The 24479-nt window shown below is 31.2% G+C and overlaps 3 protein-coding genes across 5 annotated transcripts; 2 read left to right on the top strand and 1 right to left on the bottom strand.

Moving 5' to 3' along the window:
• Window positions 1-1682: 1682 nt before the first annotated feature.
• LOC100232957 (WRKY-type DNA binding protein 1) lies at window positions 1683-4158 on the top strand. The gene is given in 2 exon segments (NM_001281289.1): window positions 1683-2025; window positions 3670-4158. Coding segments are annotated over 2 exon segments (456 nt in total). The 5' UTR covers window positions 1683-1750; the 3' UTR covers window positions 3851-4158.
• Window positions 4159-7941: 3783 nt separating this feature from the next.
• On the bottom strand, window positions 7942-12625 carry LOC100268076 (SUMO-activating enzyme subunit 1B-1). Of its 2 annotated transcripts, none has more exons than XM_010665450.3 (10): window positions 12371-12625; window positions 12238-12289; window positions 11807-12002; window positions 11330-11409; window positions 11012-11128; window positions 10264-10314; window positions 9238-9304; window positions 8635-8738; window positions 8446-8550; window positions 7942-8372 (listed from the first exon to the last, which is right to left on the bottom strand). In XM_010665450.3, the coding sequence occupies exons 1-10, from the start codon at window positions 12451-12453 to the stop codon at window positions 8361-8363; spliced, it is 867 nt and encodes a 288-aa protein (XP_010663752.1). In that variant the 5' UTR covers window positions 12454-12625; the 3' UTR covers window positions 7942-8360. The 2 variants fall into 2 exon arrangements, with proteins under 2 accessions (XP_010663752.1, XP_002283880.1); XM_002283844.5 differs by having other exon boundaries at window positions 7942-8352; window positions 12371-12617.
• A 5858-nt stretch (window positions 12626-18483) lies between these two features.
• On the top strand, window positions 18484-22185 carry LOC100261045 (squamosa promoter-binding-like protein 13A). 2 transcript variants are annotated; one of them, XM_010665451.3, is made up of 4 exons: window positions 18484-18822; window positions 19296-19793; window positions 20627-20760; window positions 21336-22185. In XM_010665451.3, exons 2-4 carry the CDS (start codon window positions 19378-19380, stop codon window positions 21917-21919), a joined length of 1134 nt encoding a protein of 377 aa, XP_010663753.1. In that variant the 5' UTR covers window positions 18484-18822; window positions 19296-19377; the 3' UTR covers window positions 21920-22185. The 2 variants fall into 2 exon arrangements, with proteins under 2 accessions (XP_010663753.1, XP_002280160.1); XM_002280124.4 differs by having other exon boundaries at window positions 19285-19793.
• The last annotated feature ends 2294 nt before the right edge of the window (window positions 22186-24479 follow it).

The following is a 24479-nucleotide window of genomic DNA, read 5'->3' as shown; positions in this document are numbered from 1 at the left end:
CACATGGTAGAAGAGAAGGTAGAATGATAGTCAAAGAGGCTGTGAAAGAACAGGGGGTCCTTCCTGATTGAAAACTGTGGAAATGTGGGGAAATATTTATCCATGATGAGAGGCTTCAAGGGTCTCACCGAAATAGTACCACCAATCATGGGAAACATGCATATATTTTTCAAGTTTTATCATTTATACCCTAATCCAATTTGTTCATACTTGGCTGGATGACTTAAATCTCATTACACATGTTGTACGATCCAGATTCCTTGTTCGGTGGGTAGCACTATGATACACAGCATTTTCCATTATGTGAGACTGAAATTACAGGAAGCCATGCAGATATTTTCAAGCCTCATTTGTACCCTTATACTTGGTCTCATTCGTTTATACTTTCCTTCCATAACTTAAATTTCACTAGACATGGTATGATCCGATTGCCTTGTTTGGTAATAGCCTATGATACCTTAGCATTTGCTCAGATGAGTCATATGGAGTGTGTTTAGGGCTAGTCTACCCATGTATCTCGGCGGAAGTCAAGTCACTGCTTTGACACCAAACAAGGAAGAATTTCCTGTGAGCAGCTGTATGTTTGTTTGTACCCTTCTACGAATTAGGCAAGTGGGGCTAGAAGGGTTTCAAGGTGGCTTACAGTTGAAGGCAGCTAAGTGATGGCTCTCAAAGGCACTCAATAAGAGATTCTGCAATCTGTATGGAGGGCCAAGGTCTGACTCATCATCCGCATATTGAGTAACTCGTGATAAGCTTCACGTCCTTTGACTGGATGAGCTGGAAACATTTTTTCCATACTGATCCTCTTGTTGGTACACCACAAACGCACCATGTAGATATTGCTAAAGTTTTCACATTTAATATGTGTCTATTTTGTTAAAAAGAAATTCACAATCATTTTCATGGAGACCCTATATTCTGGTCATATTTTATAAAATTGTCATACCAAATGTTAAATAAATATTTCTCACATGATAAAACAAATAAACTCCTACCCCCGATCCAAAAAATTGGTTTTTATATTATTTGTAATAATTCGTTTTCTTATATATAGATATTATCTTTATAACTTCATAATAGAAAGTCTCGTATATGTATAGCATTATGGGTGGTAATTCACGTAGGTGAGTCAGAGTCGTATTCGTGTCGTGCCAAAACACAAATAATAATTATATCAAAAATATAAATTTAGATATTATCTTATATAAGCTTATATGATTAATATCTTAATCAGGTTAAAATTCATTTAAAAATTATTTATTTATTAAACAGAAAATACAAGTCACATGAAAGTCAATTATATTCCATCCAAACTATTGAACAGCATGCTGAATTTAAATCGTATAGACAAGCTGGTGGGAATCATATCGAGCTTTGACATGGATAGCACCTATTATTATATGTACTGTGTTCGGAATCGGAACTTCTTCCCATCAAAGACGTCTCTTGTGATTGTAATCGTGGGACTTCAAATCTTGTACATATATTTGCAGTTTGCGTGCCGTCCACGACACCTTTGACTATGCAGGAAAGGGACGGGTGTGTGATATTGCAGGACTCAATTTTCTCTGCAGAGAAAAGTGAATTTGGACGCTAGCCATTAGGCCGCCCTTCTTTTTCTGTGTTCTGCCTTTTACCATCGCATAAACTTCTTCCTCCCATCCCCTCTTTTCCCACCACAAGCCTGTTGATTCATCTTCTTCGTGAAATCCGCCTGTTTTAATCTCAATCTCTCTCAGTCTCTCTAATGGAAGGCCACCAAATACTTTTTCCCGGTTCATCAAAATCACCCGCAAATCCTTTTCCACCAAACATGGCAAATTTTCATGCTATGAACATTTATAAGAGTGCTGGTTTTGATGCCTCTGAGACCAAGGAAAAACCAGGTAAAAAGGAAGGTCAAAAGAAGATTAGAAAGCACAGATTTGCGTTTCAAACGAGGAGCCATGTTGATATCCTTGATGATGGGTATCGATGGAGGAAATATGGGCAGAAAGCAGTCAAGAACAACAAATTTCCCAGGTCAGTTAGTACCTCTCATCATCATTTTGTCATTTCTTTTGGTTTTCTGATCTTGGGTTTTCATGGAAATTTCTTATACAAGAATATCTCAACAGTCTTCTCCATTATTCCTGGTAGTACCATTGCCTGCCTGCCTGCATAACCAAGTAGAAAGCAAAATCCCAGTTGCAGTTTGGCATGATACTCCTGCAACCATGCATCTTTGCATGAAAATGCAAAGAATGTATTGACCCAGAGAGATCATCATCATGTATGATGAGTTCTGATCTGCAGTCAGATTCTATCACATGAATACTACTAGTATATACAGGAAAGGACCATACGTACGGTCCATGATCCATCATGTTTGCAATTTACTGCAAGGCATATGGAAGAGACCATTCAGATTTGCCCTATATGATATGTGGTTTAGTATTCATATGACATACTCTCAAACTGCAGCTTGATTACTTGCCTTGAGTACAAGTCTTTGCATTGCATTTTTTGAAGTAGGTGATTTGATTCTAATCAAATTTTAGATCATATTATTCTTTGTATTCTTCACATAGCATCTCTTTCTCGGGTTATTGTCGTGTTTGGAATGTTGGAATAGGGCATGGGAATAGAACAAAAGTCAAGTCCATTCTCATTTTTATTTGTTGATGTGTATGGATTGTTTTTATAATAAGATTCAGAATAAAAAAAATTATAATTATATATATATATTATGAGACCAAATCTCATTCTTATTAGAATTTTGATTTATTTTCCATCATATTCTCATTCCAATTCCTAGGTATCAAACAGACTTTGCCATTAGTATATTAGGACGCGACTCTTTCCACTTGGAAAAAAACCATATGTTATAGGATTTCATTAAAAATTTCTTCAAAACAGTGTTATAGATCTTAGGTAAGCTCCATTTAGATAACATAAAAGAAATACACTTCTTTTTCTTGCCACTACCATCACCATCGCCATCAGATCACTGCATTGCCAATATAGCTAAGTCACCACCATGCATCAACACCACTAATGCCACCACAAGCATTAGCTTAGAAATGGACACAATCACCACCATCTCCATTATTGCCAGCATCGTCACCTTAGCTCCTTACCCACTTCCTACATCTCCTCGCCCACTGCTTAGCCTTCCACAGCATTAAAATTGCTCTCATACCCTTTAGTAATTTCTCTTTCCTTCCCAAACTTCACTTGTTTCCATGTCTAAGAATTTTTTACCATGTAGTTCTTTATGCATGTGGTCAAGTTTGATATGATTCATTAATATAATTCAAATCCAATATGTTTTTCACATGTTTAGGTTAAATATAATTAAGTTTGGGTTAAATTAGTATGAACTTGTATCATCTATTCAGTAAATAGATAGTTTTTTTATCAACTCGAGCTAACTTATTTAATAATTCGGTTAGTTAATATAATTATAACATTAAACTATTTAACTCATTTTAAATTTATTTTTAATTAAATAATTTGATAAATTTAGTTGAAATATTAATCATATAGACTTATATAAGACATAACCTAACTTTATTAATCAAATTATTAACTTTATCATTCGTGTTGGGATTGAAGTGGAAAAAGACATGATCTTATATTCACAGATGATATATTGATTATTTCTTTCATTTTTGTTGTTTGTAGAAGCTACTACCGGTGCACGTATAAAGACTGCAATGTGAAGAAGCAGGTCCAACGCCTCTCAAAAGATGAAGAGATTGTAGTCACAACCTATGAAGGCATTCATACACACCCTGTGGAGAAGCCCACCGAGAACTTTGAACACATCTTGAGGCAGATGCAATCATATTTTCCCATCTCATGAGTATTTCCATTTCACCAAAATGTGTTTTTGTATATAAATAATATGAGAATGATATGGAAAGAGTGGTGGACACCCATATCATCTCTTGGAAAGTGATTTTCCTGTGGAGAAAGTTGAAACCAGTACTGTCCTTCATTTTGGAGGATCTTGTGATATGATCACTGTATGAAGATTGAAAATCAATTTTAGGTTTTTGGTATTTGGATTGAAAACCATTCTTTGTGGTGTGTAAGGATGAATTCTTTTAAGCATTTGAGTCAAGGGTTCGGGCAGAAATAAAAATATTGTGTCTGAGAATGAATGTTCTATATTGCAGATTACAAGGCTTCTCTTCTTTGGCTTTATCAAATGCAGTTGCAGAAGAAAATGCAGATGTAAACTAGAGGAAATAGGGTAATTATACATGGATTCTCCTATTCCAAGAACATTTTGAAATTTTCTTGGAAAATGCCTTGGATTCACTGCTTTTCTTAATTCCTCTAGGATTGAGCATCATCATCCTCTCATCACCAACACATGCACAACAGCCACCAATTATCACTTCTTAGCCAATTATTATATATATGAGATAGATCAAAGTCTCTTTGTTTTCCTATTAGAATAAATCTGAAACAAGAAAAGAAAATCTAATAAACAGAAAAGTACCTGATAAGAAATATAAACAAAGGAGTTCATCATTCATCAACCTCCTCCATAGAACCCAATCACATATATCTGAGAGAGATCTCATGTTGGGACTAGAAAAACCTCATTTCCATCCCCATCTCCCTCAAAGCTCCTCAATAAGATAAACCCAAGTGTAAATAAAACCAAAGCAATACAAACCCAACCCATGAAAACCCTCCATCTTCTCCCATTATCACCTCTCTTCTCTTCCATATTTGCCTCCACCCTCACTATTTTATTTCTCTCCATATCATCACCGGACCTAGAACAACCCCAGAAGTTGCTTCCACCATTATCACTCTCATCACCATCTGCAGACCCGGAAGACCCAGAAGACACAGACCTTATCCCACTATCTTGAACCAAATCAGACGAGTCACTGTACCCCAAATCCATCTCAGTTGCACCCTCCATTCCCCAGAAAAGCCTCCTCCCCTTCACCTTACCACTCTCAATGGCTGCCCTCCTCTCTCTCAGAATCTCCTCCACTGCCAAATCATTAGTCCTCACCTTCCACACTCCCCTCAAGGGAGATGATGCCCTTCTTCTCTGCAGTGAAGACATGAGATTTGTGGGAGAGTTTTTCAACAGGTAGAGAGATTTCCCAACTGGGCACTTCGTATCAGATGAACTACGTAGAATTCTTCCTGGGTTTGATTGTAATGAGTCCCAATACTGTTGCAGATTCTTGAACTGCACCACCAGTTCATCATCATCATCATCTTCTTCTTCGCTATCTTTTTCTTCTCTTTCTGATCTTTCCTCCATGGTGGGGTCCCTTGCTTTTTTCTCATTCTATGATGACTCGTGGGTGGTGGGGGTTTGATTTGAATTGTGAAGTACGGGATGAGATTAAAGCGGAAGAGAAACCACCCACGTTCGGGTTACATTTTCAACTTTTTTTGAATTTTGATTTAGGAGTCTTCGAGATTATAAAGGGATCATCATAAAGTGATTTTATAAGATCATATTCTGATGTGATCTAATCAGTACCGTTAGATTGGTAGACTTGTTGACTAGTGTTTGACCACATGATGTGGCTTTATTGGGCACTGGGGTCACCATTAATTTGCTTTTAATTCCTTTTTAATGGTGAATGATTATCTTGTTTCCAATTTCCACACATTTATCATTATTTTTTCTAAGGGGCTTGTTTGGATAGTATTTTAAATTCCTTCAACATTGGAAGTAACAAGCGACTGCTTTTACTTTTAGCATTCAACGACCCCTTCCAATTTAAAATTCAAATTATTAATTTTTTATATTCTAATGTGAAAATACCTTCACATATTTCTTTGATATAATATTATAAATTAAAAGTTTGTTTCACAATTATTTTTAAAAAAATATTTTTTTTAGAATAGAAAACAAGGTCTTAACCTAAAAATATTAAGCTTAAAAAAGAGAAAAATGGTATTTGATTCATTGATATGAAACATATAGAAAAAAATTTTCAAAATTTTTAAATTAGTATTATATTCATTTATTTTAAAATAATTTGAAATATATGTACTTTTTAATAAGTCATCCAATTATTCCCAAAAATGCTTTTTTACTTCCTATATCATCCAAATTAATTAACAACTAAACTCATTACGTAAATATTTCCCCTCCTTTTAGATATTTTATTATTATTATTATTATTATTTAAGATTTTTTTATTCTCTAAAAATATTATAAAGTAAGAATTTGAAAAAAAAATAGTTTATTCTAATAGTAATAAGTTAAAAATAAATTCATATCTTTGATAATAAATAAATCAATAATAAATTTATATTTATTATATAATATTAATAATTGTTTTATATAATAGAGAATAAAATTTATTGTAAGAGTTTTTCAAATATAAAATGTTTTACATATGATTATACTATGATATATAGTATAAAAAATTAAAATAAATAAATATTTATATTAAATAAATTAATCATAATTAAAATAATTATATATTATTAAATTTATTATTTATTATTTAATAAACAATCTTACTACACTTTTTGAATTGGTAATTATGATTAAATAAGATTTGTTTGCCAATATTTCTTCTCAAAATTATAAGAAATAAAAAAATATTAATCCTATTTAAATAGGATTTTTTTTGCATAATATTTTATAAAATTTTAGGAGATTAAAATAAGAATCTGTTTGTTTCTAGAGGAAAAAAAAAACCACAAATAATAAAATATAATAATAATTAAAAAATATTTAAAAGGAAAATATCTAAAAGGAAAAAAATGCCCAAAATAATAAAATAATAAAATATCTAAATGGAAAATATCTAAAAGGAAGGAAATATGGATAAACATCAAAATCTAGTTGTCAATCAATTTGAATGATATAGTAAATAAAAAAATATTTTTGAAAATAATTAGATAACTTATTAAAAAATACATGTATTTTAAATTTGATGAAGATAATACCAATTTTAAAATGTGATAATTGTGTTTTGGACCTAGTTGGGCCCAAAAATTAAGTTTTGATCCATATAAATTCACTATTTAAGTCCAAAACCTAGAGAAAGTGTGAAAATTGAGAAGAATGATATGAATTTTTTATCTTTACAAAAATGACCTTTATTGACTATGAAAAAAAAAAAAAAACATTCATTTAAATTTTATTCCTTTTGTAAACCTCAATAAAATTTAATTTAATTTAGTAATTTGGAAAAAAAGATACACCATTTTCCAAAAAAAATAAAAATAAATTATTATTTAAAAATCAAACATCTTGAAAAATATATATTTTTAAAATATATGTATGTAAAAAATAATTAAAAATATGTTAAAATTATTTTTTTTAAATGATATATTTAAAAAAATAGTTTTCTAAAAATAATAAAATTTCAAAATAATTATTAAAAAAAATTAAGATAAAAAAGTTTATTAAACATTGTGGTAGAAAATACTCAAAATAGTTTTAAAGGGTATATTAGTCTCTTCACATTTTATATCCTTCTTATTAATTATGCAATTTTTGTATGTCAAATCTTAATTTTTGGACCCAATTGGGTCCAAGACACAATTGTCCATTTTAAAATTTTAAATTTTTTTTCATATATTCTCATATCAGTTAATCAAATCTCACTTTGCCCCTTAAAAATCATATTTGATAAATTTTGAATTAAAAATAATTTTTTGAGAGCTTATTTTGAAAAAAAAAAAACAAAAACAAAACAAAACAAAATATTTTCAACTGTTTATATATATACATATAAGCAACCAAAAATTTGAAAATTTGACCATGAACATTGGTATCATAGAACTTTTACCATGAATTGATCAAGAAACTCTTTTCCAGAAATGAATTCAAAACATTCACACTTGTTTTCTATCCTCGTTTAAGCTAATTTTCTCGCTACCAAACATACCCTAAATATCAAACGGATGAAGATTTTGAAGGTTCTGAGCCTTACAACATTCCGAACCTGGGAAACAATATGAAATGGTTTCATTTTCCATTTGTTAACAGGCTGAAACCAGTCTATAGTCAAAAGATCAAATGGCTACATTAATGATGGATCATTCTACATCAAAAGGGTCATAAATTAAACAGAATCTTCTGGGAAAGTAATTGAGATTTCAACCCAGCTTCAGTTTCTCTCGTAAAAATTGATCACAAAGATCTTCAGCTTGCAGGAACGACAGCTAAGCCCTAGACAATAATAAGTTAGATTCAAGTTTTAAATCTTGCAGTTACAAATCCTTCCAGCCAGAATCTGCTCAGCTTCCAGGGTTTGGGTTTGATATGTCTTCTATTATGCCTTTACCATCAATGGCATCAAAAAAGAAGAAATTCTTCAAGGGATCACCCTTGCCTGATATCGCCTTAATAACTTCCTAAGAAATCATAATAAGAACTGCATCAAATAAAGCAATTGACATTTAAAAATGGAAATGAGTTTGCATGAGGAGCGGGTTTAAAGCAGGCACCTGTCCTAGGATTCCTCCAAGGATGGCACAAACCGGAGGGAATTCACTTGTATCGGATACTAATCTCTCTAGGAGAGCATCAGGAACATGGGATTCGTTGAATGACTGCGATTGAACAAGATAATACTGGTAAGAAGATGCTTGGTATTATAATTCACAATATGATCAATAAAGTTCAAAATTGCATACTTGTGCCTCACAAAGTTCCTTCTTCAGCTTCAGAACACCAGGAAGGTCTGCAATTGAAATTTCTCCTGGATTCCGACCCTCAGCTTCTTCAAACCTCTCAATTACTGCAAAAATAATGAGCATGTACTATGAAAATTCAGTCTTTCTATGAAGATGAAAAGTTAGTGACCGTACTTCTAATTTCTCAAGAGCTTAACCTCATCAACTTTAATTTAGGTAGCAAAATGGAAGAAAACAAAACAAAATTTTCAAAGTGGGGAATCCAAAAACTACTTTTACTTCTCTCATCTGTGTTTATGGCTTCTAAAAATCACTGGACCAAACAAGATACTATTTTGGAATCAAGCCATGTTAACAGGAAGGGAAACAACAAAGACATGCAATACAGTGGTTGCATGTTTATCAGGCAGTAATTAGGAAATTACTCAGCCATGTGTGAATATGAACTGAACATTCCTTGAAATTTACACCACTCCACCCAGGAATAGCAGTACTTGTTTGGTTGAAAAACCAAAGTAGGTAAACTATTTTCCTGTTAACCGCCATGTTTTTTATTCTTCGTCCTTTCAAAGGAAAAAAAAAATCTGTGTAATTTTCCCACACCTCTCATAGCTAAGTATAGCTTTGTGACTTTTTTGGGAAGTGCTCTCCACGGTATTGTAACTGCTTCCTGCCATGAAAGGATTACATAAACAGTTAAATTAACAACAAACTGGGCTTCCAAGTCCACCTCTTCATTAGTCAAACAAAATCATTGACATGCAATACAGACTCAAATTAATCCTAAAAGTTAAAAACAGAACCATTGAAGCTCTTTGAATAAAATAGAGGCATTCATGTGCAGACAACAGCATACCATTCATGGGTTCATATGTGGGCAAACAATTGTCTAAAAGATCAAAAAATAACAATTTAAGCTAGATTTGAGCTTGAACGTAATAATAGATGCTGTTCCTGTGCATGCTGGAGCATACCATTCATGAGCTCATATATATAGGTGACAACAAATATAGCCTATTTTATGATTGCACCAATTTTACCATCACAACAAGAGCATCTGTTAGAATGGATCCCACAGTATAAACTATGAAAAATATAATATATGTCCTCAAGGCCAAATAGCTCATAATTATAAAATAATAACAATAAAAAAATTTAAAAATTTAAAAAAGAAAAAAAAAATGTAGATTTGTTATTAGACCACACAATGAATATACCACCAACATGTGCTTCTTCTGCCCATTTCATAAGACAGTCACACATGCTTGTGTTTAATCAGGTAATAATTGGTGTGGTGGTTGCTTTATCAGTAGGCATAAAATTTCTTACAAACCATTAGAAAACAACTCTTATGTTTAAGATTTAAAAGAAAAAAAAAGGTTCTTCTATAAAATACATGGAAAGCTCATCCAAATATACATTGATGTGAGAAACAATCTCCTAGAAAGAAACATGTTGACTGCATCATTTCCCACCTTCAAGAGGTATGATTTCTAGTTTTTTATTCCTCCTTTTTAGGTGGGGAGAAGGAACCTTGTGAGGCAGAGGAAGAGAATGGCATTGTCAGATAATTACAAGCACAATGAAACAATACATCATTTGAATGAGATGTGATCAACCAAGTGATACCTCAAAACTTGGATACTGTAACTGGCATTCATCAGTCTCATCAAGTTTTTTCTGCCAACAGAGAGAAACAGCATTAGTGCTTCCATGCCTATTGCACATTACTATAAGAACATCAGTAAGCTAGAACCTTTCATCGTCTAAAAAGGTAGCACCTTCAAAATACTAGTTCTGAACAAAAATATTAAGTTTAGAAAAAAAAAAAGTCCATCAGATGACCTAATGCCCCAGTAAAGCCCAAGGCAGACAGCAACATGGTGAAGCCCCAGTCATTAAGACTGGAAAATCTAGCTCCTTGCCATAACCCCAACTCTTACCAGGTAACCCTTTCAGAACATCACCAATACAGTAATGCTCTAAGAGGTAGGTAAACTTCCTGAATATATTCCACACATAGAAGATATTACTTTCCACTACCCACCATGAAAAGATTCTGTGATATGATATTTTCCCACTTCCCATAGCAATTTGAACAATGCGGCAATGGAACAAAATGCTCTCTCTCTCTCTCTCTCTCTCTCTCTCTTGATAGGTATTTTTTTTTTTCTTTTTTCCTTTTTGTTCCCATTGGACTTGAAACTGGAACCTCCCATAAACCCACCCGAACCCTTTACCACTTGAGCCAGGCCTCAAGTGCTAGCAATGGAACAGTATGTATTATACAAGTGATACAAGAAAATAACAAAACAGAACAAGCAAAACAAATTAAATAAAAAAGATTTGTGTAGGACTATATAAGTAAGGTGATCACCTTTGAATAAGTATAGTTCTGCAAATCAACATATATTTCACCACAGGAATCTCTGCAATCAACTGTATAAAATGCAATGCGCTTTGATACCTTTCGGCACTTTTCATTGATCAATTTCTGGGGTAGAAGAATGGTCAAAAGAAATGAATAAACAAGTATAAGGAGAAGGAGAAGATCGCAAAAGCAACACAAAAAAATGTCTCAATAAATAAGGCCAGTATATAAATATGAACTGAATATTAAAATAACATAAGTATTTTATCTTATTGAGATGGGTATCATTTACAACTGGTAAAAGAGGATGAGTTTTTATTGTACTTTTGTTGCAAAGGAGCAAGAACTGATGACTACAACATCAAATCTGTCATAGAAATCTCCACCAAAGCTTGATATATCACCTGTAAGAATGAAAAATACAGACATTAAAACTCTCTCACTTGGTAACATCGCCTAAGGAATATTACACCACAAACTGCTTTCCACATAAATTTAAATGAATATGATTAGTATTAACAGTGGACCAGGTGCAGATGTAGCATCAAATCTGGCGCATCAAAGTTAAATTACTGCATTTCCTGGTGTATTCATTTCTTGTTTGATAAGAAGCAAAATGAACACCATACCCAATTTGTTCTTTTTTTTTTCTCCTTTTATTTCTATGTTTCCTATATCAAATTTTTATTACCATCAAATATGACAGATAAAAAATTCATTTTATGAGTGTAATCACTTTAATAAAGAACTGTTACTAAGATTAATATGTTTAACCGCCCATTAGCAACAAAAAGTGCAAACCTTTTTCAACTGAAACCCGAACCATTGGATTGAAATCTTTCAAAGAATCACAACACAGCTCAGCAAGAGTTTTCCCGCTATACACATTCTCATCAGGAGGAATTAAGAAATTTGCAGAAAGTGCTTCTTCAGTCACTTCCCGGGAATCCACCAATGTCAAACTCCCAACTCCAGCTAGAACAATGTTCTTGCAAAACTACAAACAAACCCAGTTTCACGTTTAAATTAAAAAAAAAAAAAGCTCAGAATCGAAAACCCCCTGTGCCCCATTGCATAAATAAATAAATAAAAACAGCCCTTTGAAACATGAAAAATTTAAAAATTAAGAGCCATAATTGAATTACACAATATGCACCAGTACATTAAAACTTGCTAATTTAATTGAAAATAAAAATAAAAACAAAAAATAAAGGTCTTCAGTTTCGAATTACCTCAACAACAGTGCCTTTCATTCCACTGACTAAGATATGGGCTTTGCTCAATCTAAACCAAGCAAACAAAATTAATCATAAAATGAAGAAGTTTTTTTTTTTTCTTTTCTTTTGGAAGAATTAAAGAACATACCTGCGTTGGGCATCGACGCCCCAAACCCTAATTTGGCGATCATACAACGCAGTTTCTTGCTCCGTCAACTCCTCTCCGTCCATTCCCAACTTCAACCTGCGAAAACCCCACACAAAGCACACAGCTTGCGGATGGAAGAGAGAGAGAGACGCAAAACCCTAGAAAGCAGCGCTTTTCTGTTGCAGTTTCAAAACGAGAAGGGAGAGACTACAAGAGCTCGCGAGGATTATCCTGTGTTGTGTATTCCACCGTACCACATGAGCCTTTTTCAAATTTTTTATCATTTTTTTTCTTTTCCTTAATACTTTCTTAAAATTAAATATAAGGCTCTATCTATCAACTACTTTTAAAAATAATTTTTTTATTTTTTTCTAAAAAATGAAAAATATGATTGACAATTAAAAAAAATAAAACAATTTTCTATTATTAAAAAAATTTTCAAAAACTATTTTTTAATATAAAAAATTATTAAAAATAAAACATTACATATAAAATTTATTTTTAAAACATATTTAAAAATATTAAAAATAAATTTAAAACATTCATATTTCAAACAAATATTTGTTTTAAAAAACATATTTTAAAAACTATTATAAAAAACTATATTTAAAAATTATTTTTAAAAATAATTATCAAAGACCTTAAGTATAATAAGACATTTACCTCAAATCATCAATTATAGCATGGAAGTGGAATTTTGAATGAGGGTCATCATTTTTAAAATATGATATTAATATTAAAGATTTTTTATTACATATAAAACCTTTTTTTTGTTTTAATTTAAATCATAAGGTTTTTAAAAATAAAAAATAAAAGAGAGATAAAAAAACACTTTGTTGTTTATAAATAAAATATAACCAATGATGTTATTTTGAAAATAAATTTTCAAAAAATTATTTTTCATAAATAATTTACAAAAGCTATTTGTGGAATTATTTAAAATACTTTTAATTAAAGTGCTTTTTATAATTGTTTTTAGAGAATCACCTACCGTCTTAAAAGCATCATAAATTAATTTTTCAATTTTTTAAAAACACTTTTTAAATTTTGTCAAATATTAAAATAAATAAATAAATAAAAACTTGCCTTCCAAACATTGCAACAAGAACCTGAACCCTAGTAGTGAAATGTTGAGCCCTTTTTTCTTCTTCTAGAATGGCTTTTAGTCCTACAATCAATCATACAAATAAAATAAAATATTTAAAAATACAAAATAAAAAGGATAAACTTATCTTATTGAAATTTAAATTTTAAGAAACGAAATTATAAGACAAAATATTTTATTTGAAGGTCGAAATTTTTTAGGAATATTATAAAATTGGGTTTGAAGGAAAACACCCCCTTTTTTAAGTCAAATTTTTCTTTAAAATATATATATATATATATAATTGGTATTTTATTATCTAAAATAAATTATTTGAGGGTTTAATTTTTCCAAAAAATATGGTAAAATTGAGTTTGAATTTTTTTTCTTTTTTTTAAAAAAAAGCAATTAACAAAATAATAAAGAAAAACCCATGAGGGCAATAATCCCTAAAAACTGACCTGGGTTTTCATGATTGAATGCCTTGAGACTCCTTCTCATGGTCTTCTTCAACCTCAATTCATGTGATAAGTGGAATGTTTTCGGTAAGGAAGAAGTACTAAAAATGAAAATGGAAATGTGGAGAGTCCATTGATGCAAGAGTCCAAGGGTCATGAAGAAATGAGAAACTGCAATGGACCAAAAAAAAAAATTGAAGTACAATCAATTAACAATTAAAATTATTGCTCATTAAAATCATCATTAAATGATTTTTTATTTTTTTTTATTTTAATGTAAATAGGATACAACTGAAGCAAGGTGGTTGAAGCCAACCTAAACCCAATTTAACGTTTAAACATACTTGAGCAATTTATTCGGTTATGTTTTTTTTAACCCAAACTCAATTATAGATGCATTCTAAATTATATGATCGGATCATAATAAACTTAACTCGAATATATAAAAAAAAAGGTTGGTTGGACTTGAGTTGAAAACCTCGATTTAGAGGTCAAGTTGAATTAAAATCGGGTTAATTGTTTATTTGTTTAGATTAAATACGGGTTATTTATCATTTCAACCAAAAGAGGCTTATTTCTAATACTTTATATAATTCTTAAATAATGATTTCTAACCCATTGTTATTTTTCTTCTTACACAATATTGGGTTAACAAATAAGATTTATGACATAAATAGTTCACTTATATCTATACACATAATCCAAAATATATTTTCATGAAAATGCCTCCATATGTTTCATGGCGTGACAAATATATGAAGTACAATTGGATTTATATTTCTGCATACATGAATAAATATGATAATACTAAGCATCTTACATGAGTTGGAAATGTTTTTAAAAATAGTTTTAGAAAAATAATTTTAATTGTTTTTAGAAATAAAATTATTTTAAAAATTCAATTATGAAAATAGTGTTTTTAATTATTTTAATTATCTTTTTTCATTTTTTAATTTTTTTTACATATATAATTATTATTTTTTATAAAAATAAATTAAAATATTTATTAATTTATAAAAAAATAAAAAATAAACAGTGTGGTGATAACATTAAGGGGGTGTTTGGTACATGGGAATAGGGAGTGAGAATAGACATCTCATTCATTTTCTCCCTTATTCCTATGTTTGAATAAATGTTAAGAAGACGGAAATGAAATAAAAAATTATTCCGGCAGAAATCAAATCCAACTTATGAGTCGGATTTGCGTTCATTAAAAGTAGGTGGTATTCTTATTCATTAAACCTATTTGATAAAATAAAATAACCTAAATTACTATTTTACCCTCTTATCTTATTCTTCAAACCCGATGTTTATCTTCTTTGTAAAGGTAGAGATTTATTCATCATCCACTTCTTATCTTCTTTGCAAAGTTAGAGACCCACTCATCATCCAATTCTCTACAATAAGTGATTCTTCCAAATTGAATCAATTAAACCTTCCACGATATTTAAAAAAAAAAAATCAATTTCTAATTTATAGGGTTTTGGATGTTTATTTTGATTGTTGGATCTGGGATTCGTTTTGTTACAACTAGGTTCTAAAAACTCCCTTTTACATCTTCGATCAGGTTTACCTTATTTTCTCTTTCTTCTTCTACTTCTTTATATGTGTTTCTTCTTCTCTGTAAATCGATTAAATTTATTTTTATTAATTTATGTTTGGAATCTTTGATGTTTCTTTATCTTGTATTAATAGAAACTGGAGAGAAAAATTGAAATGGTTGAAAAAAGATTTTTCGATTTCACGTGTTTACAATATTGAAAATTTTTAATGGTTAGAAAAAAAATAAAAAGAAAAAAACAAACAAAAACAAAACTTTTGGTTTTTTTTCCCCTTTGTTTATTATTATCGGCATCTTCCTTTCCTAGTTAAAGCTATGGATTCTGTAGTCTCACAGAAAATCTGTTGCGTTTCCGAATTTAAATATTATAATAAATAATTTTTTTTGAAAAATATAATTTTATAACTACTTAAGCATGACAAATTATTCAAATTTTTAATAAAAATAATAATTGAATATTTGTACATTAGGGTTATATGATTTTTTATGGTTAATTTTTTATTTATTGAGTATATATATATTTTTTAGTCTTATTATTTAATAACAAAAAACCTCTCAAATTTTATTTTTTTAAAATTAAAGTAAAAATAAAAAAATATTTTAAATTATATGTAAGGATATTATTGTAAATTTATTTCTTTTTCATTTCCATTCCTATTATTATCAAACATTGGAATGGAAACAAATAATCATTCCAATCTTGCATTCCTAAGTTTATCCAAATGCTAGAAATGGAATCATCAAATTCATTTTATTCCACTAAAAAATAGGAAATGAAACAAAATATTATTTTCATTCCCTATTCCGACGTACCAAACACCCCCTAAGTGTAAATAAATAAGACGGATTGCGATATCATGACGTGTCAAAACCCATCTCCTTGTCGTCATTAAATCGGAACATAATGTAAATTAAATTAAATGAAAATCTTAGATACGTGGCAATACCTGAACGGTCTGACAGAACTGCTGGCAAATTACAGCTGCCATCACTGCGCTCTGGTAGTTAGAAATTTTAAAGGCCACCGTCCCTATCTTCTCTAAAATTACTAGACAATTTTACCCCTTATAAATTATTCTATGACCGATATACCCTTCACCACGTCCTGTCCAAATTCAAAATTCTTTTCTAGTCTCCACGTAGAATGAATGCGACAAGCCACCGCCCACGCGCTCTGATTTCCCACTAACCCCACGACCTAGGGTTTGGGTTTAGCCTACTCAAAGCACAATAAATAAAATAAAATACTAATCTTAAAAATTAAAAGTAAAATAAAATAATAACAACTAGCAATAAAAAATAAATTTAAAAATTCATACACGTGTGATAAACTTGTGGTATTAATTTAAAATATAAAAAATTATTTTATAAACTTTGTTTCGATCTATATATATATTTTTTTAATTAGGAGTCATGTGTACATTCTTTATCATATTTTAAAATAATTTTATTTATAAAGTATTTAAAAATCAATCTTAATGGTTTGCTTTTTAAATGGAAAAAAGTTTAAAACACTTTTACACGTGGCTTTAGTTGATTGAGAAATGTTAGTTTCATGACGTGGATTGAGAAGTGTTTGACCAATGTTATAATTAGGGTTTTTGGTTGATGAATTCTTTGTGCAACAAAAATATCTTACAAACCTAAAATTCTAAGAATAGGTTTGGCTGTGATTTTGAAAAGTGTTTTTGGTATTTGTAACGGTATAAAATTTTTATTTTTCAATTATTAGAAATATTAAAGATATTTTTCAAAATCTCTATTAAACATACCCTAAATCATTAAAGATAAAGAAAAAAATTAAATAAAACTTTAAAATAAAAAAATGAGATCAAGGTAAATAAATTAAACTTAAAAGGCAAATCATATGATTATAATAAGTTACAAAGCAAATAAATCAAAGTTTTCTAAAAACTTTATGATTTAGGATATATGCTTAGATTAAGCAATTATTTTTTTGTACCATATGGAAAAAGTGGTATCTAATCATAAAATCATTCTCTTTTTTTTTTTTCCTTTTTCTATTCCCTAAAAAGATTGACCAATTCATATTATTCATTTCATTGAGACTATAAAATCTACTTTTCTCTACATATAATTATTCAATTAGTTACTCCTTATGATTTGGAAAAAAATACGACTTCATATCCACTCGCACGCCTCACAAATGAAAAAAAACCACATGCATATAGCCTTGATTGAAGGACCACTATAAGCGCCATTTTCTAAAGCATTATGAAGAATGAGGACAAAATGATTTGAATAACGATCATATTGTCTTGTTTTTTGTATTAAAAAATATCCATTTGACAAAATTTATGAGATCCAATGAAATCGACCTCTTTTCAAATACTCATGATGATAACTCATTTTATGAAAAATGACATATGAAGTCAAGATGATTAATTAATACTAATATCATAAAAGAAGATGACAGACTCTTTTATATATTTTTTCTAATTTTGATTTTGTCTTAAAAGACAGATGTTATTTCAAAAAATCAAAAACCTTTTCTAACATTGAATTGAAATTATTTTATTTTTTTATTTAGAGGAGGGTTTATTACTTAAAAAAAATGATCTATTGAGTAGATGAAAAATAACAATCTCTTCTTGGTTTTGATGCTAGCACCAACTTTATAAACAAAGATTTATTGGCTTGACTCAAGAACACAAACTAATATAATATAATAGAAAACTATGGATCTTTTCCTCGAGCTTTCCTTGGTTCCATTGCTAGCGCGGCCTTCACGCAAGTGTTGTAGGACACTCTCCTTGAGAGGAGAGTGGGGGTTGAGATTTCACAAGTGAAAGAAAGAAGGGCATAGAGAAAACATGCTATGAAATATGAAACACAATGGCACATGCTGTGTCTTAAGCATCCATCTTGTACTTGTCTTTTCTTTTTTTTCTTTTTATTTTTATTTTTTTATCTTTAGGTTCATAAAGGTGAAAGGAACAAACAGGCTGTCCCTATATGCTCTTTTCCCTCCCACCCCTACAAATTTCAAGAAACCCTAAAGAGAGGAAAAGGAAAAATAGACATTTTCTTAAAAAAACAAGCAAATTTCAATATGGGTGTGGATTGGAGTTCTCAAGTTGCTATCACTAAAAAATCTCCATTTCAACACATTATCCACACCCTATGTGTGTCTCCACATAAGCCCATAAGCCCCCCAGTAGCATACTGATAACTGGGACAGCGAGTGATTCTCTCTTAACTTACAACCCCAGCTTTTTTATTATTCTTTTTTCGCCTTGACTACCACCTCTTTATTGGTTTTTAATGGAATCCATGTCAGGGGAATGAATGGCTGGAAAGGGCATACCAGTTTTCTTCTGAAGCACTTGTCTGTGACTCTCTCTCTCTCTCTCCCTCTCTCTCTCCCTCACCTGTATTCATTTATTTATTTTGCTTCCAATTTCCTTGCAGTTACCCTGAACCTTCACTGTTGATAATAAATGTTCTTCCTTTTTTACATTTGGGGTTCTTGCTTTTGCCAAAATGAAAATTGCAATGTGTTATTGAAGATTCCCATTCTTGGGGTTTTATCTATCTCATTGCTACTTTTTTCTGTGTTTACTTGTGTTTTTATATTCTGGGTTGTTTGAAATCGGATTATTTCATGCGAACTGGATAGTGGAAAGAAGAAAGAAAGATAGGAACTGGGTTTTTGTTTTCATTTTCGTTATTATTGTTGGGTTGTTGTTTGTTTGGGTTTCTATTTGAGTCCCATTTCTGCAAACTTGGTGTTCTTGACTGATTTACTCTAGTTTGTTCTGATGGAATTTGAAATATTTTCTCATGGAAGGGATCACATAGAGAGTGAAAGGGAGACGCTTAACTGAGTGTGGGTGATAAGGCTTGGAGAAGTAGAAGAAGTATACAAGAGATTATAGGTTTTATGGACTGGAACTTGAAGACACCTTCTTGGGATTTGACTGAATTGGAGACAGAAGCCATTCCCAACATAGATGTGGTTGGTGGGACAAGCAGCTCTGGAGTACATAAGACTGGAGGGGATTTTTCCATTGATTTGAAGCTTGGTCAAGTCAGTAATCCCAGCAGTGACTTTGCTGATAAGTTGAAGGAGCAAAAATTTTCGAGTATTGCCGCTCCCTTGCCTTCAGGATCATCAAAGAGGGCAAGAGCCACTAACAATGGAAGCCAGACTGTTTCTTGCCTTGTTGATGGGTGCAATTCAGACCTTAGTAATTGCAGAGAGTACCATAGGAGGCATAAGGTCTGTGAGCTCCATTCTAAGACCGCCCAAGTCACAATTGGTGGCCACACACAGAGGTTCTGCCAGCAGTGCAGCAGGTATGAATCATGGTAGTGGTGCTTCTAAAGAGCTAACGAACTTGGTTTTCTATAAGTTTTTGTCACAAAATTGCTCATTACATCAGTTTCTATTGCTGTAATTTGTTCTCTTACATATCTTTCAACCCTTTATTGTTTTGTCTTCAATTATTTGTTGGATTTATCATGGGTGTTTTCTGTTGATTGTTTGGAGCCATTGTTAGCCACCTTGTGTATATTATTGCAACCTGATTATCAGTCTGTTGTCATCCAGGTTTTGGCGATATATTATGATGGGTAATGAGCACATTGTCTGGATACAAGGTTCTGATAGAAGTTGTTTGTAATTTCTACCTGATGGCCTAGCAACTTGCCATGCACAAAGTTAAAAATGAAGTTTTGTTCCATTCCTGCTAATTGTTACAGTGTTACAATGACAGTTTGCTCCAAAAGAATTGGGAAAAAGTTGAACTTATGTATACTTATTGCATATAGATAGCACATCATGGTTTTTCCTTGTTTTAGGCTTGCAGGCAAGATATGGAAAGATTGGTTTGTTGGGGCTTTAGTTGCCAAGGCTGTAAGTTTAGACCTTATCTTTGGCCTTTTTGCTGTTTCAGATGGACGCATGAATCCTCTTCTTCCGTTATGAATAATTATGTACTTTCCTCCTAATGTTGATGCCCATTGAGGCATTAATACTCCCTTACATCATGTTTGTTCTTATCTATGTTTTGATCGATGCCTTTGCATTATGAGTTTCTTGTCCTCCTCTGCATTCACTCCTTGTCTGTTTGTAGCTTGACTTTTTACAGGCCTAAAGTGCCTCAATAGTTTCTTTGCCTTTTGTATAGGTTTCATTCGCTTGAGGAATTTGATGAGGGAAAGAGAAGCTGCAGGAAACGTCTTGATGGGCACAATAGACGGCGAAGAAAGCCTCAGCCGGAGCCCCTGTCACGTCCTGGAAGCTTTTTAACCAATTACCAAGGTTTGAATTCCCATTTACAAGATGGGGTATTTGAGGGATTGTTTTCATCATTTCTTCTCTTCCTTTTAGTTTTATTTTTTGGAAGTTATTTATAGGCTCAGGAGTCCCTAAAATGGGTTTTTGTGGTCCATTTCACATGTATTTTTTCCAATGGAAAATCATGAAGAGTGAAGCTTTTGTTTCACTCTATGATTCCCCTTCTCAACTTCTAAGTGTTAATGTTGCTTACTTCTAGTTATCATTGTGGGCAACAAATCTTTTGGGAGTAATTTAATTGAACATGATCTAGAAACTTATATGAAGGTTTGGCATGAGACTCAAAAAGGGTTAGTAAGTTCTTCTTTGATTTTCTACCAAACACATTCCTGAGCCCAATTAGACTAAATCCCAAGTTGATTCTGATTTATCATTTGTGAGAGTATCAGATTATGACAAATTTTGAACCTCCAAATGAGTTGTAATTGCTCTTATATTTAGATGAATCGAGACTAAAACTAGATACACAGATAGTCTGCTGCTTCATTTGTGGAATTGAAGTTAATTCTTTGAATGAATATGTTTTCTACTGTTTTCAGGCTCGGGATTGTTACCATTCTCTAGTCCCCATCTGTATCCTACTACTGCTATGATGAGCCCCAACTGGGGAGCTGGACTTGTCAAAACCGAGGAAGGTGCTATACTTTATAACCAGCACCAACAGTTACCCTTGCTGGAAAAACAACATCTGCATCTTGGATCCTCCTCTAGCTTTTACAAAGGAGGGAAGCAACTGACTTTCTTGCAAGCTGACCACCCCTCTCTGAGCAACTACACAACTTCTGAAGCTCCTGTCTGCCAACCACTCGCCGGCCATGGCTGCAAAATGTTCTATGATAGGCTAACAAACCAAGTCCTCGAGTCAGATTGTGCTCTCTCTCTTCTGTCATCACCGCAGACCCAGTCATCAGGTATTAGTTTGAGCAACATGGTGCAGCCTAACTCAGTCTCCCTAGCACAGCCCTCAGCCCCAAGCCTGCATTACAACAATCAGCCTGTGGATTCTGTTCTGGTTTCCAATGCCGGTGTCACTGATATCCATTGCCCAGGAATATTTCACATTGGATCTGATGGATCCTCTGGGAACGAGGCACCTCAAAAGCTTCCCTTCTTCTGGGATTAGCACGATTGCTCCCCGTTTTCTCCTTGTCTACATTGTCTCCAGGTTTTCCTCAGAAAGATCTCGATAACAATACACTTCATTTTACAAGCAAACAGTTGGTGTCTAGTGAAGTTTCCTCTCTTTGATGAACATGTTTATAAAATCTCTCATGTTTCTCAAAAGTAACCCTTCTGGCCTCTTACTATGGTGTCCCATGTTTACTCCTTCCTGCTAGAATTTTGCTAAACCCTCATGATTATACTTGAAATATTTTTTATTTTGCAGCTCTCATAAGACTGTTATGGATCAATGAGATTGGGAGTAGGAGTGTAAAAAGAAGCTGATATGCACACACATATATCACATTATTGTTTGGAAAGCTGTAGCAGCTTCATGTTATCCTTAGCTATTACGGAAGGATAGAAAGAAGAACATAGAAGGAAATGAAAAGGAAACTTGGTTGGTTGTCAATGGAAAAGTTGAGGAAAAGAAGATTTAGACAGTGAGGAATAGCATTTTTCACAAACTATCCTCATCTTTCCTTGAGGAAAAATGAGGATGAATATTTCCTCCGTTTTCTCTAATACTTTTTTTCTCACCTTTCCCATGGTATCTAAAAATGAGAAAATCATTTTTCTTTGTATTTCTTTTTCTTTCTTTGGTACTTTCCAAAGAACCAAACATATCCCATGAGCATGAACACAGAAGCATTGTGATGTTCCACTGTGCTTTTGTTTGTGTGTAATACTACTCGAATTTGAGACCTCTAGCTAACCATAGCTCAGATACCATATTAAAAGCAAACGATTTTCCTAAAAGGTTGAGCTATAAGGATACAAGCTAACGCATGCTTTTCAGTTTTTGGTATATTATTTTTTCTAGAATTTCTTAGCCATTATTAGGCTTGAAAGTAGGGAATGGGGTTTTGACATTAGAACTATGATTGTGTATATTTTAAGGGGATTATTGGGTCATTATTTAAATTGCACAATGTTCTTGTGTTTGATCTCTTTGTTGCTCGTAAGTCATGGTCTTAGTCTCTTCTTTTTATTCAACTTGAGACATGCTTGACTTGGACCACCAGTCTTTTTTGTTTGCATTCCCAATAAGTTAAGACCACCCTTTGTACGCGGCTTTGACACCAACTTTGAAAAGTTAAAGGGCTTGTTTGGCGAAAATTTTAATAATTCTTAAAATTTCATTTTTGAAAATCATAAACAGGTAGACACTCCACTATATGGTTAAGGACGGATATTACAATCACTCTCATGCAAATATAATGTTTTTATTGTGTCCCACGAGATTGTGAGACCAAACAATTTCATAAGGCTAAATAAATCTTCATATTGGGTTACATTAAGGATCTGTTTTCAATTATGTGGATATTATTCGTCCAAAGTTAAAGGGCTCTCACGACTTTAAATTACGTTTAAAAGGGTAAGAGGAGCTTATAATTATATAGTGTCAAAAACCTTCTTTTTTACCCGATGTGAAATATCACACAGAAAACAACCTAGAACTTGTTTTGTTTTGCAAAACAAAAAATTAACTTTTTTTTTTATAAAAAAAAACCCTTACAAGGTCTAAAAAATTATGCTAAAAAAATACAACTGTGGTTTTCTTATGAGGTAATCTTATTGTGAAACTAAAGTTTCATAATTAGTTATTAGATTTTAATATATAATTTGAGTTTAATAATACAAAAAAAGGAATAAACGATAAATATAATTAAAATTAACTAAAGATTTATGTATTTATAAATTATTTTATTTTTATACTAAAAAATTAAAATAAGTGAATAAATTTGAAATAATATATAGAATTAATTTATTGATTTTAAATATATTTTTAATTTGTCTTTTTTTTTCCTTTATTAAATTTTCCTAACATTTTATCTCAAAATTTTATGAGAAACAAACAAAACTTTAGCATAATTGACTCTTAATTATAATTTTTGACTTTCACTAGGTAATATCCAACAAGGCCCTGAAAGTATTAAGGTTTTTCCTTATTCTTTTTTTTTTTTTCCCATCTCTATTTATCTATATATGAAATTTTATTTTTATTTTTAAAAAATATAGGTTTTGACTCATTAATTTAAAAAGATATAAAAAAAATAACATTAACTTTTATACATAAATTTTATTTTCATCTATTTAAAAATATATGTAACTTTCTATAAGTCAAATAATTATTTTCTAAATATCATTTTACTTTATAACATTAAATAAAATTATCCAAAATTAATTTATCAATAAAATTATTTTACAAATAAATATATTATAATTTTTTTATTATATAATATAAGATACAAATTATTGTGAAAAAATCTCTAGATCTTAAGTGATAAATAAATTTTTTCAAATCTTTTAATTAAGAATGATTTTATATCTTGTATTATATAGATCTTCTTGTCTTCTCATATTTTTGTTTTAATAAAATTTAATAAAAATTTTGTTAATTTACCTCAACAATAAAATAAAAAAAATTAACAAATTAAAACTAAAATACATAACAATTAAATACAATTAAAAACAAAAAACTTAAAAATTTTAAAATTAAATATTTATTTTTATTGTAT

This window comes from Vitis vinifera, chromosome 17, assembly GCF_030704535.1.
Source record: "Vitis vinifera cultivar Pinot Noir 40024 chromosome 17, ASM3070453v1".
Lineage (NCBI taxonomy): Eukaryota > Viridiplantae > Streptophyta > Magnoliopsida > Vitales > Vitaceae > Vitis > Vitis vinifera.
The sequence above is the reverse complement of the archived record's forward strand: the minus strand, read 5'-3'. Positions and strand labels throughout refer to the sequence as shown.

Excerpts from the sequence above, each read along its gene's own strand:
- LOC100268076 (XM_002283844.5), bottom strand. The coding sequence starts at position 12,453 with ATGGACGGAGAGGAGTTGACGGAGCAAGAAACTGCGTTGTATGATCGC. Across the intron at positions 12,003-12,237 it reads TGAAAGGCACTGTTGTTGAG|TTTTGCAAGAACATTGTTCT; the intron begins GTAATTCGAAAC and ends GTTTGTTTGTAG. Across the intron at positions 11,129-11,329 it reads CTTGCTCCTTTGCAACAAAA|AAATTGATCAATGAAAAGTG; the intron begins GTACAATAAAAA and ends CTTCTACCCCAG.
- LOC100261045 (XM_010665451.3), top strand. The coding sequence starts at position 19,378 with ATGGACTGGAACTTGAAGACACCTTCTTGGGATTTGACTGAATTGGAG. Across the intron at positions 19,794-20,626 it reads TTCTGCCAGCAGTGCAGCAG|GTTTCATTCGCTTGAGGAAT; the intron begins GTATGAATCATG and ends CCTTTTGTATAG. Across the intron at positions 20,761-21,335 it reads CTTTTTAACCAATTACCAAG|GCTCGGGATTGTTACCATTC; the intron begins GTTTGAATTCCC and ends TACTGTTTTCAG.